The sequence below is a fragment of the Carassius auratus genome, chromosome 19 (genome assembly GCF_003368295.1).
Source record: "Carassius auratus strain Wakin chromosome 19, ASM336829v1, whole genome shotgun sequence".
Taxonomy (NCBI): domain Eukaryota; kingdom Metazoa; phylum Chordata; class Actinopteri; order Cypriniformes; family Cyprinidae; genus Carassius; species Carassius auratus.
Window position 1 is genome coordinate 12,276,354 of NC_039261.1, and position 13,322 is coordinate 12,289,675.

Consider the following 13,322-nt stretch of genomic DNA (forward strand, 5'->3'; position numbering starts at 1 on the left):
AGTAATAATAAAGGGTAAGAGGTCCTCAGCCTCAGGACTTTACTCCTCCGTTTAATACACCCTGCTCACATAAGGACTACACTGAACCAGCCTGTCCGCCTTTTCAGGACTTTGTTAAACGTTGTCAGAAGCCCATCTATACGGTGTCTCTGCAATTATTCATCCCACCATTTTGTTTAATTATAGACTGCAAGACAGGCGATATGTTTAGCTTATGGTTCAGTGCTTGTGCTCAGAACTTCTCCCTCCCAGATGTGTGACGCAGTATGCCGAGAGCTTTGTGAGGATGAACTTGCCAAAACTGTTGGTGTTCTGTGTCCTTGGCCAAAGCCCAAGAAACTGCAGGCATTCTGCCATTACTTTATCTGTAGTCATCAAATCAATATGAGCAAAGGGGGCATTTGAATGGCAGACCATTTCTCGAGACAGACGCTAACATCAGAATTCACCTGAATCTAATACCAGAGGTCTCCAAACCCATTTGTAATGTTAGGGTGTTTACTACAGAATTCTGTTTATGATACACAAAACATGCTAAATGTCCATGAAAATAACATGCAGTTCATTAAGTGAGACAGATGTTGATTGAGTGAGTTCATTCAGTGAATAATTCTGCACCCTGTAAGTTTGTCAGTCTTTCTGAAAGAGTCATTTGGGTTACATTGTTTGTTGATAGTCCACTTTAGACATCCCATAGCTATAATAAACTTTGTAACTACATGTCAACTAACTCTCATTAATTTACAACTAAATTTCAACTAACTTGAGAATTGTTAGACAATTAGGTTGGGGTTAGGTTTAGTTTAGTTAGCAGAATTCGACTTTTGTACTGGAATAGGAATACACCTGTTATGTTGTATGCTTTTGAATCACTAAAATGATTCAAAAGATTCATTTGTTTGAGAATCAGACTATGCTGGTCAAGCTGTACATTTTGATCTACAAAATATAGATTAATTATACTACGCTGATCACACTGTATGTTTTTGATTCACAAAAAGAATCCGGCTAAAGAGTCAGTTAAATTACGCTTGTTTTCTTGTCATTATCTTACACTGATTCTCTACCACATTGCATTCAATTCAGTCTACATGCATAGTAAAACCATTTTTTTTCTTGCAGTGCTGCTATAGATTCAGCAGCAGTGGAGCACCACTGACTGAAGTGCAGGAAACACTGAGGACCTAAACTGTAGAGGACCTAATTTTGGATTCAATTTGCCCTTAGAGTGCATGTGAGCCATCACCACACACAATTCTATCTCAAAATATTAAAGGCACAAATAAAAATCGTGTGTCACTCTACCAACTGAGCTTGCCCTGTAAGTGCAAGTTACTGAATCAGTTCATCTATCCTCTGCAGCCATACCTGGGTACAAAGGGTAGAATTGTGAAGCCCTTGAGTCATTTTGGGAAAGGGAGTTTTGGGTTTTAATAAACGAGCAAACTACAAAACTACCAGTAGGCAGTCTGAGGCCTGTGGATAAAAGCTTTCCAGTAATACTTCATTAGACAGAGACTGTCCTTCTTTCTCTCTACAAGCCACCCCCATCCATCAGCCACCACATAGCGCGCTGTGCTCAATGTCCTATGAGATTGTCCATTTAAGGATGAACCCACTAAAGACATACTATGGCTGGATATGTGACTGGGATGAATAACATTTAGGCTTTGCATTTCTTTGCAGTAATATAATGCAATGTGGATAATGGACATGATAATGAAAGTGTGTCAATTAAAGATATTTTATTTATAACCCTGACTTTAATATATATATTCAAATGCATCTAACAGTGAGTAATCGGATCTGTAATTAATTACTCACCGTCATGTCATTACAAACCTGTAAGAGCTTTGTTCAGCTTTAAAACACAAATTAAGATCTTTTTGATGAAATCTGAGGGCTTTCTGACCCTGCATTAACAGCAAAGCAAAAAAAAAAAAAAATTAAGCTACCATAATAGTTTTTGTGTGCAACGAATACAAAAATAACAACATTATACAAGAATTCTTATCTTCTGTGTCAGTTTCTGCTGCATATGCATATGGTGCTACTGACACAGGAGTAGACATTCTGACATAGAACCTGGATACGCTGTGGCTTGTTTGCAAAGAGGAATGCACATGCATGTGTCGTGATACTGTCATTGAATTCTGACACAGAAGAGAAGAAATTGTTGAATAAAGTCATTATTCTCTTCTTTGTGCAAAAAGTATTCTTGTAGCTTAATAACATTAGGTTGAACCACTGATGTCACATGGACTATTTTAACAATGTCCTTACTAACTTAACTTTTTTGGGCCTTGAACGTGTCAGTTGCATTGCTATCTATGGAGGGGCAAAAAGTTCACAGATTTCATAAAAAAAATATCTTCATTTGTGTTCTTAAGATAAAGATGGTTTAACCATGCTGGAATGACATGAGGGTGAGTGATTAATGACAGAATTTTCATTTTTGGGTGAATTATCCCTTGAAGTATAGTTAAGAAGATTTGGGATTTACATAAGACATTGCTGACAAACGAAATTAGATTAACTGTAGAATGCAGGGGTCTCAAGACATGATTTTGACTTACGTCCAGTGAGATAATCAATTTTGTGTTATCTGTGGTATATTGTGGTATGCAATCTTTTTGTTGTTTTCCTCTCTCTCGCTATGTGTCTCCTGCTTCTCTGGCTCCTCCCACTTTTTTCCACTCTGGCAGGTAGCTGATTGCCCTTTCCAGCTGCATCTACTTACCTAACCTTAACTACCTACTTAAGAAGCAGAATAAGGGGCCGTTCACATATCTCGCCTAAAAACGTGTCAAAAACGCTAGGCTCGCCGCTTTCTCAATCTTTCCAAAGCGCTCGGGCAGTTGTGCCCCTAAGGCGTCTGCCGTTGCTAATCAACCATGACGTCCAGAGAGCATATGCATACCTGTGTACGCAAATTCGTTATTTCCAAAGAAATAACCGGTTATATATACAGTACAGACCAAAAGTTTGGACACACCTTCTCATTCAAAGAGTTTTCTTTATCTTCATGACTATAAAAATTGTAGAGTCACACTGAAGGCATCAAGGGTTATTTGACCAAGAGGGAGAGTGATGGGGTGCTGCACCAGATGACCTGGCCTCCACAGTCACCGGACCTGAACCCAGTCGAGATGGTTTAGGGGTGAGCTGGAGCGCAGACAGAAGGCAAAAGGCCAACAAGTGCTAAGCATCTCTCGGGGAACTCCTTCAAGACTGTTGGAAGACCATTTCAGGTGACTACCTCTTGAAGTTCATCAAGAGAATGCCAAGAGTGTGCAAAGCAGTAATCAAAGCAAAAGGTGACTACTTTGAACAACCTAGAATATGACATTTTCTGTTGTTTCACACTTTTTTGTTATGTATATAATTCCATATATAATTCCACATGTGTTAATTCATAGTTTTGATGCCTTCAGTGTGAATCTACAATTTTCATAGTCATGAAAATAAAGAAAAATCTTTGATTGAGAAGGTGTGTCCAAACTTTTGGTCTGTACTGTGTGTGTATATATATATATATATATATGAATTATAAAAATGACCGTGGACTGACTTTGTTTGTACTGAGTGTGTGAGAGTGACTGGATAAACGTGTGAGCAGTGGATTAGCAGTGGTACTTGCCAGCATCTGTATGTCGACCACCACACTGCACAGCTGTGACCAGACCATCCCTCCATCCCCAGAGAGACATATCCCATGGGCTTGCTTACGCCATTTATGCACACACAAATTTTGTCTGTGCATCAGTGGCTCCTTCTTTGCTGTCCAGGAATTACACAGGATTTAATGTAATTGGAGGACCGACAAGGGCAAACTTTATGCTTATTACTCAGCGCTTACCCCTGGAGAAAGAAAGCACTCACATGGCCTTTGGGCAATCTTTAAAGACAAAACCTAAATCCTCTCATTTCAATTAACTTTCAGTTTGTTTACAGTAAAAAAAAAAAAAAAAAAACTACTGAGAGTCGAATACACAGGTGTGTCATACTTTCCTTTTACTTGCATAAATCCACACATATCGGTGCCTATATCTATCTCTGAATCTCAGAAATACACAATCACTGGTATACAGTTTATAGTATGCAAAGACAAAATGTGGAAAGCACACTTATCAGGTTTCTTTTCCTTATCGGGAATCTCATGCATTCAGACACCCTTAGACAAACCACACTCAAAATAAATGTGTGGGAGGGTTGAGGTCTGACGTTCATCAGTTCAGTTTCAACCAGAAGCCAGGCTCAAGCTGTGTCCATTTTTCCCACAGCGTTTTTGAGGGCAGTGAGAGAAATCAGCTTGGAAACGTCCCCACCCTCAATTCTCCTCTTCTGGCATCCAATCAGTCCATTTCCTCACTGTCCTCAGCAGCAACAATCGCTGGACGTTTGTTTTACATTTATGGTACAACCAGATGTGCCAAACCAGCACTTTTTGGAACCTTTGCAAATTTAGCCTGCCGCATAATCAAAGAAACGAATGACACCTGATGAGCATGTCCATGTTTACCCTTACTAAAATTAAGGAGCAGTTTCGTTTTCTAACCAAATATAAACCATCTGTCAAACAACACATCTCAAGTAATCTCCATTACTAAAATATGTCATTTAGCAAAAACAGCATCAATGATTCTAGGATGACAGTTCTAAAATAATCCATAATACCTGCCAACATGCTACAGGTAGAGAAACCGTAAAATGTGCTTGGAAACCCAGCACCTAGTTAAACGTACTACATAGTTTTTGAAGAACATTGTTCAAAGCAGAGTCCTCCATTTTATATAGGCTAATATGTGTTAAGTCAACATGAAATTGCATTCATGAGCGATTTACTTTCTTATGAAAGAAACAGGATATTCAGTGAGACATTTTTTTTTATCCATCAGACATTGACTAGATCACATTAAGGAGGCTTTTTGACTGGGACATGGAGACTGAAGAACAAGTTCACTCATGCAAGCACCTTGATGCATCTTAATAGTAACGTTCCTTTTTACATTTTAAATAAAAGTGGTTTATGGGCTTGAAATGAACCCGGCTGCCTGACCTGCCTACTTTGACAGCAAACACTATGCTAAGTGCTTAAAAACCTGTTCAGCATCACACTGCGTAGTGTGACCTCAGTCCTTGAGATGTGACCGTCTAGGTCAATGAGCAGCAGAACAGAAAAAGACTAGAATAACTGCTGGCTATGAGTGTGACTCACTAAAAAGGTCAGCAATTAGATCCCGGTTTCACAATCCAACAACAAACATAAACTATTAACTAAACAACAAAAAGCAATGGTTTACTAAACGAATACATCAGCCAAAATACATTAAAGTATACAGCAGGTCAACCCACATGACTCATCATTGACCTCCTGACCTCTGTGAAGGGCAAGGCCTCTGTTTATCAGCATGCAGAACAAAAAAAACACAGGGTGGCAGCTATATGAACCCACTGAATCACTACATGAGCTTGACAAAATACTGAATTCAGTCTCCAGTGTCTCTGTTATTCTCCCTCACTGTGTGTTAAATGAAGGCCTCTATAGAAATATTACTTTACACTTTAAACCTGTTAGTGCTCGTTTTCCCCTCTAGATTTCAGAAAAGACAGTTGCAGGTACCTAGCTGATGTCCACATAGTCTCATTACACACAAACAGTGACAAAAAGCACAGGGTGACAGGACTTCAGAGCTCTTAAAAGCTGTTATGAGTCCATGGTCAGCGCAGAATCACAGCAGGATCCAATTAGAGTCTGTCAGGAGTGGAAAAAATAAGACAAATAAAGAATTAAAAAATAAATAAAAATGATAATAACTGAACAGTATATTAATAGCAGATTTGTCGGCTGCACAAACATGATGTGAATCTCCCGTTCCACATAACAAAGCTGCTCTATTGGATTGAGATCTGGTGACTGAGGAGGCCATTTGAGTAAAGTGAACTCATTGTCATGTTCAAGAAACCAGTCTGAGATGATTTGAGCTTTGTAACATGGTGCATTATACTGCTGGAAGTAGCCATCAGAAGATGGGTACACTGTAGTAATAAAGGGATGGACATGTTCAGCAACAATACTCAGGTACGGTGCTCAATTGGTACTAAGAGCCCCAAAGTGTGCCAGGAAAATATGCCCAACATCATTACACCACCAGCAGCCTGAACTGTTGAGACAAGGCAGGACGGATCAATGCTTTCATGTTCTTTACGCCAAATTTTGACACTACCATCTGAATGTCGCAGCAGAAATCGAGACTCATCAGACCAGGCAACGTTTTTCCAATCTTCTATTGTCAAGTTTTGGTGAGACTGTGTGAATTGTAGGCTGTTTCCTGTTCTTACCTGACAGGAGCAGCACCCGGCGTGGTCTTCTGCTGCTGTAAGCCCATCTGCTTCGGAGTTCAACGTGTTGTGTGTTCAGAGATGGTATTCTGCATACCTTGGTTGTGGCTATTTGAGTTACTGTTGCCTTTCTATCATCTCTAACCAGTCTGCCCATTCTTCTCTGACCTCTGACATCAACAAAGCATTCGAGTGGCATTTGCCACTCACTGGATATTTTCTCTTTTTCGGACCATTCTTTCTCTGTAAACCATAGAAATGGTTGTGCATGAAAATCCCAGTAGATCAGCAGTTTCTGAAATACTCAGACCAGCCCGTCTGGCACCAACAACCATTTCACGTTCAAAGCCACTTAAATCCCTTTTCCTTCTCATTCTGATGCTCACTTTGACGTCATCTCCAGCACATCTAGATGCCTAAATGCATCAAGCTGCTGCCATGTGATTGGCTGATTAGCAATTTGTGTTACCAATCAATTGAACAGGTGTACCTAATAAAGTGGCCCGTACGTGTAAATAAATTAACTGTGATGGGTAATTGTTTCCATCCTTTGACCAATTTTATTTTGTGAGAAAACCAAGGTATAGACGTTCAAACACATAATATGCTGTCATCTTATGACACATTACAGTTTAATTTAATGTGAGCTATTATGGCAATGCTTTTAAAAAAATCGTAACTCATTGTGACAACACGACAAGATGCTTTACATAAGCTTGGGGCTTTTGGTCTTTTGAGAATAACAGAAATGTATGGCAAGGGCTCAGAGCTCTGCAAGGGTCCCTGCACTCTGTGTGCAAATCTGACAAAATGCATTTGCTCCTCTGTGAGGCGTAAGCTCCAGTGATATCTGTACACATGACACCAGGGTGGTAGCATGAGCTGGGCTCAAAGAGGTCAAGAGTATCACTTCAGTGGAGTCAAGCCCCCCTCATAAAGGGAAAGAGCTTTCTGCAATTTTATTTACATTTTTTAAATATTTAGAACATCAGAACTACAGTCTCAAAGCTTTAAACTGAGCATAAAGTGGATGATCTTTCCTTTTGCTATAACTCTATGAAAGGCAATTGTTGAAGTCACATGCTCTCATTCCTCTAACAGATAAATAAGAAACATGGCGACTTAGACTGAACTTTGAAGCAAATTAAATTCTCTAAATATGAAGTATCGAATCCACATTATCAATTATATGCCACAAAAAAGAAGGAAAAAAACCTCCATAAATGAGAAACTGAATCTTCAGACCAGATAGATATATCCGTATGCAGGTAAATAAGCACTACAACAGACAAGCCTTTTCCAGATAACAGCACAATAAAAGTACATCAATGCTTTTTCTATTTCTATTTGTGCCTCACTCACTATTTTAGCAGATGAAAACTACTCAAGGCAAACAATATCATTTACCGCAGATGAAAGTGGACCACTACAAAAACGATGGCCATCCCTGCTGTCAGGATGATCTAAGACCAAACCGTGACCTTTAGCACAGCTAATGATCTCCAGTTCACTGAAGATACTGAGGGGGTCCTTCACAGTTCAAATGTTATGTGGGCTCCTCTCTTTAATTTCTCTCCAAATCTTTCAAGTGGATCTGTGAAAGACTAAGCACTGTGGGCACGGCAGGCAGCACCCAGGCGCAGGCGAGCGGATGGGTTCTGCCTGTCTGGGGATGCATTGAGAGGGGATAAAGGGATAAAGAGCCTCTGCTCTGGGACTGATTACTTACATCTGCCCTGTTAAATCCTGGCATGTATACGCACAGCTACTACTGTTTGCTTTGTTTACTGTTTGCGAGTATTGAGTCAGTTTGTGTGTGTGTAAACGGGTTTGACAATACTTGCGGGGGCCAAATGTTTGATGAGAAATGCTGTAGATCCAATTATCCCCATACATCTTATGAGAAAGAAGAGCTGAACAGCTCATCAGTATTTGAGATGTTTGTAAATCCAACAGTTTTGTGTTAGCAACAAATATGTGACCCTGGACCACAAAACCTAAAGAGGTCATATGATGCTTTTTTAAAGATCATTATTTAGTGTATTTGGTTTAACAGAATATGTTGACATGCTTTAATGTTCAAAAACCACATTATTTTCCAAATACTGTAAATTATTTTAGGTCCTCTATGCCCGGCTTCTCTCAAACGCGTCATTTTTCACAAAGTCCCTCCTTCCAACAAGCACAGTCTGCTCTGATGGCCAACTGACCCAGTGCATTGTGATTGGCCAATCACTGCAAGTACTCGTCTGAAAAGTAACAGCCCTTTCCATAATCACGAGCTTCATCTTTCAAAATAAATGTAAAGACAAATAATAATGTCCTTAGTTTTACCATCAGTTCAAGCCCGAAAGGGGAATAGAGTCACGTGACAGACACAGTGATGAAGCTTGTATGTGTTTAGAGTACAAAAGCAATGGATGGTTAAGACTGCTGACTCCTGTGTGACAGTCTCTCTCTCTCTCTCTCTCTCTCTCTCTCTCTCTCTCTCTTTCACACACACGCAACATACTAAGAACATACTTACAAAACATACTTACAGTAGCTGATTCAGAAGCGCCAGATTGTCGTTGCAAATTCAGAAGTAACTCCTCTCCTAGGTTCACGAAACTGTCATCCATAAAAATGTGTTGCTGTTCTGTTGTAAGTAATCTTAAGGATTCCTAAATGCATCTAGTTTCTGAAGGACAAATAAAGTGCTTTTGCTTTCACCTAGATACACACAGCATCTCCCTGACACGGCTGCTTCAACACTAACTGCGGTTACTGAAACCACGCCTTCTTTCTTTGCGTGAACTTTTGGGCGACATTAGGCAAATATTTCCACATAGTGACGTAGACATGGGGGGTGTGTTTGAACGAGACATTTTACGAGTCTTAACTTTGATTAAGAACATCTCTTTGGATTTGAGACTTCAGTCTTTGCAACTTTACAGATCTTCTTCATGCACCAAGAGTTTGTAATACTCCAAAGAGAAAGGAAAAATTTTAATTGCATCATATGACCCCTTTAAGTGTTAACTTTACTACCTGCTGTTACATAAGTGCCACCTGCTGTCTGAGAGTGACAATTGCGTCTCATTCAAAACTGGAATCAGACCATTCTGTTTTTGCTTCAAATTTTGAAATTATACAATCCAAAAAACATGTATTTAGAATCTTTTTTAGATAGTAATTCAAATGCAGTGGTTGCCTCTGCTTTTAATTAGAGCACAGCCAAAGCATTTGTTTATATGAAGAAAAATCTTTTAGTTATAATTAATAATTTTTTATTTAATATGGGATTTGTTTTAAAATTTGAAGTTAGTTTTTTTTTCTTCAACATTTCAATTTCACAAAGAAATATGCAGCATTTTGTCTGAGAAATATTTTATTTTTGAAAAAATAAATAAATATATAAATAAATTGTAAGAAAATTGTATTGTGTAATCTGTATCATGAATTGTATTGCAGCATAAATTTAGTGAATCGTTACATCTCTATATTCTACTTGTTTTTGATGATCATGCTGATTTGTCCATGGTAAGTTCAGCCGATGTCTTTTATTTTTTATTTTGGCTAGTTAAATTAATTTTTGGGCTACCAAAACCTGAAGAATACCAGTGATTTAGACATTTTGCGAGCCCTGAAATAAAGTTCTTAGTAATACATATTACTAATGTACAGTACGATACGTACAAATATATATACGCGGAGAATGATTTTTACTTAATATCCTAATGATTTTTGGCATAAAAGAAAATTCTATAATTTTGACCCATACAATGTATTTTTGGCTTTTGTTACAAATATACCCGTGCTTCTTATAACTGGTTTTGTGGTCCAGGGTCACCTATTTCAAAATATATACACACACTTCAGTTCATGTTTATACATGATTATTTACAACTAATAATCTTGCTTTATATTAATATTATTGATATTGGTAATCATATATATATATATATATATATATATATATATATATATATATATATATATATATATATATATATATATATATATATATATATACTGTATGCACAAACATACATATAAAGTCTGAAACTTCAATAACTTATTTGGAACTAAACAATCAGAAGAACTCTATGCCAAGTACCTGATTTTAAAAAAGTTAGCATGAGTTTTTATGTATGAGGCCATACATCACTGCTTATTGCTTTACATGTTAGATCTAAAGATGTCTGACTGTTCATCTTCAAATCTGTTTATCTTGCTGCTGTAAAAATTAGCTTCCAAGTGGCAACTATTTACACATTCAGCTCATTATGACTGTGACAGAGAGTGTAGAGGTATATTACTCAAAAGTCTAAAGTCAGATACATGAATCAAAATGCATTAGGATAAAAGTAGAGAGAGCAACAATGAGTGTTTGTAAGAAGAAACGGTTTTGTTTAACAAAACACTGGTAAATCAATATGACAATCAATGCTCAATAGATTGCCAAGGCACCACCGGACATCAGGGGTCATGGATATTCATGCTCATCTCAAGCGATTCAGCTTAAAACATGTGCAGAACATGTATCAACAATCTGTTTTAAATCTAGTGATATAGCTTCCAAAGATATTTTAACGCCTTGGTAATTTACACTTTGGTAATTACGCAAACATCTAGCTACCCATTTTCCCGCGCTTTCTCATTTCCCTGTTGTCACACGTTTGAAAATATGGTGATAAATACCGATTGATTAGCTCCTCATCTCCCCAGGATTTCACAATACCACAAATAGTACATGGTAAGAGGCCAAAAAGTGCTTTGTGCATGAAGGAGTAATTTTCACATTTTCTCTGTCGTTACTGTTTAAAACAACCCATAAGAGCATGAAATTTAATATACACTTAATTAAAAGAATTACCTGTGGGCCTACCCTTTGCCTACACTACAGTGTTATTTAATAGGTTGTACCTTTTGTAAGTCAATTAACAAGTTAGTCACAGTTTTATAAAGCTTCTCATTAACTAAGCCAAAATTTCAATATATGTTATCAATGCTTAACAACTATGAACTATCACGTCATACTAAAAGATCTGTGCTGTAGGTTGAACATCGATATGACAACATCAAGGACAACGAATAACAAAATGTTAACTTCATCAAATGTAATGAATTCATTCCGTTTGGAATCACTGAGACTTAAATTAGTATGAAGTAAATTTGTATTTATCCTAGAAGACCTTGGGTTATATAGAGAAAAAAGACAGGTAAAATAATTACTGCCATCTTCAGGTGTACAGAAAACCAACACTGCCCTGCTGGAGGGAGAAAAAGAAAAACATCTTATACCAGGATAATCTACACTGCTGGTCTTAGCTGGTCCCTCCAGGCCAGTCTACTTACTCCTGGGCACTTTTCAGTTGGTCAGATTGGGAGACCCGTAAACCATTTTAGGCTGGATTTTATTTTTTTATTTTTTTTTTATTTTTTTTAAGCAGGGTTTAAAATCTGACCCCAATATAGTTTCATATACCTTTTCGTTTACATGAATTAACATCTCTGTGTACCAGATTAAAGCTGAATTTCTAATGGATGTAGAACTCATATTGCTGAATTAAACAGCTACAAACCACTGACAAAACGAGGATTGTTACCGACCCGTTCACGCAAATGAGCACGACATGTGTTTATTTCACTAGCACAAACTTGTTCGGTTTTGCCTCCAAACATCTGATAGGAAACAATCGCGCCTCGACACCGCACAAACCCCAGAAAAATCGCGTTTTCCACATGAGCGCGCGCCGAGCTCACACTGCCCGCAGTTTAGCCCCGGAACATGCACGCAGACGTTAAAGCATGCCTTTACCTCCGTGTCGTAGATTTTGGTGATGAGCGAGAAGGAGTACTGCCTGGACTCGCGGATGTGCTGGATGGCCAGCTGAACGGCCGGCTCGATGCCTTGACTGATGCTGCTCATCAGCGCTGATTCATTCATCGGCATCAGGACCATGATGGGCAACTTCTCACCATCTCTCGTGTACCAGTTGTTGTCCAGGCCGTGCCTTGTGTAATCGTTGCAGACCTTCGCCAATGCAGGATGAAATCCCAAGACGGACAGGAGTAGGCATCCCGACAGAAAGATCATGTCACATCTGCAGTCCCTTCGGGACGGAGCCATGCTACCGAACAACTGAGATCCACCTTCTCACTGTCCTGGCATCGCAATCTCTAGGTTCCTCTTGGATGCTGCGATCAGTCAAAGAGAAATGACATGATATACAATAGTACAGGCTCTCGCGCACTTGATCTCTTGAGCAGAAATGATGCGTAAAACCAAAAGGTGTCCAGTCGCAGGGGTTATAAACTAAACTGCTTCCCCTTTTACGGGTCCTTATCAAATTCTGTCCGATCCAATTCTTCCTTTCATCTCCAATATACCACCGAATGCGCACATCACAATCCGCCGCCTGTGCGTTCCGCAGAGGTGCGCGCTCTCTGATTTGAGTCGACCGTTATTGCGAATGTAGTAAATGTAAGAGCCGAATACCTTCCAGGCAGCTGAGGAGTTGCGTCCCCATGTGAAAAGCACCTAGGTGAGGGCTAGTCCTGGTATGTAAAAGCGATCCGAGTGAGGATATCCGTGCGACTCCGATGCTGCTGCCTCGGAGGATGCGCTTCACTTCTTTCGCGCGCTGGCCGCGCTGTGCATGTATGCGTGCGCGCGTGTGAGAGCGCGCGCGACACAGGCAGAAAATATTCTTGAGCGATGTTCTCTCAAAAACAAGCGACAGACAGACCGACAAGGGAGCTGTTATCGCGTTCAATAACCTATATACTGTCACCTCTTAGGTGATATGCTAGGTAAATTGCCCACCTGGGCCCATAGAGTGCTTTATAAAATTGATTTAGCATTCAGAACGTAAACATAACCAAAGTGGCCTCGAGTGTCATAAGGCTAGTTGGGTTATTGAAAGATTCAGTCGTGAATAAGGACTTCTTCAATTCTATTGAATTAAATCATATTATCATGCATATTTTGGCCA

The 13,322-nt window shown here is 39.1% G+C and overlaps 1 protein-coding gene across 1 annotated transcript in view; it reads right to left on the bottom strand.

Moving 5' to 3' along the window:
- Positions 1 to 13,076, bottom strand: part of LOC113119432 (gamma-aminobutyric acid type B receptor subunit 2-like) — a 212,309-nt gene extending 199,233 nt beyond the window's left edge. The window contains exon 1 of the mRNA XM_026288931.1: positions 12,146 to 13,076. Within this exon, the coding sequence (XP_026144716.1) occupies positions 12,146 to 12,457 (312 nt within the window). The 5' untranslated portion in view covers positions 12,458 to 13,076. The remainder of the gene's footprint in view (positions 1 to 12,145) is intronic.
- Between the last annotated feature and the right edge of the window lie 246 nt (positions 13,077 to 13,322).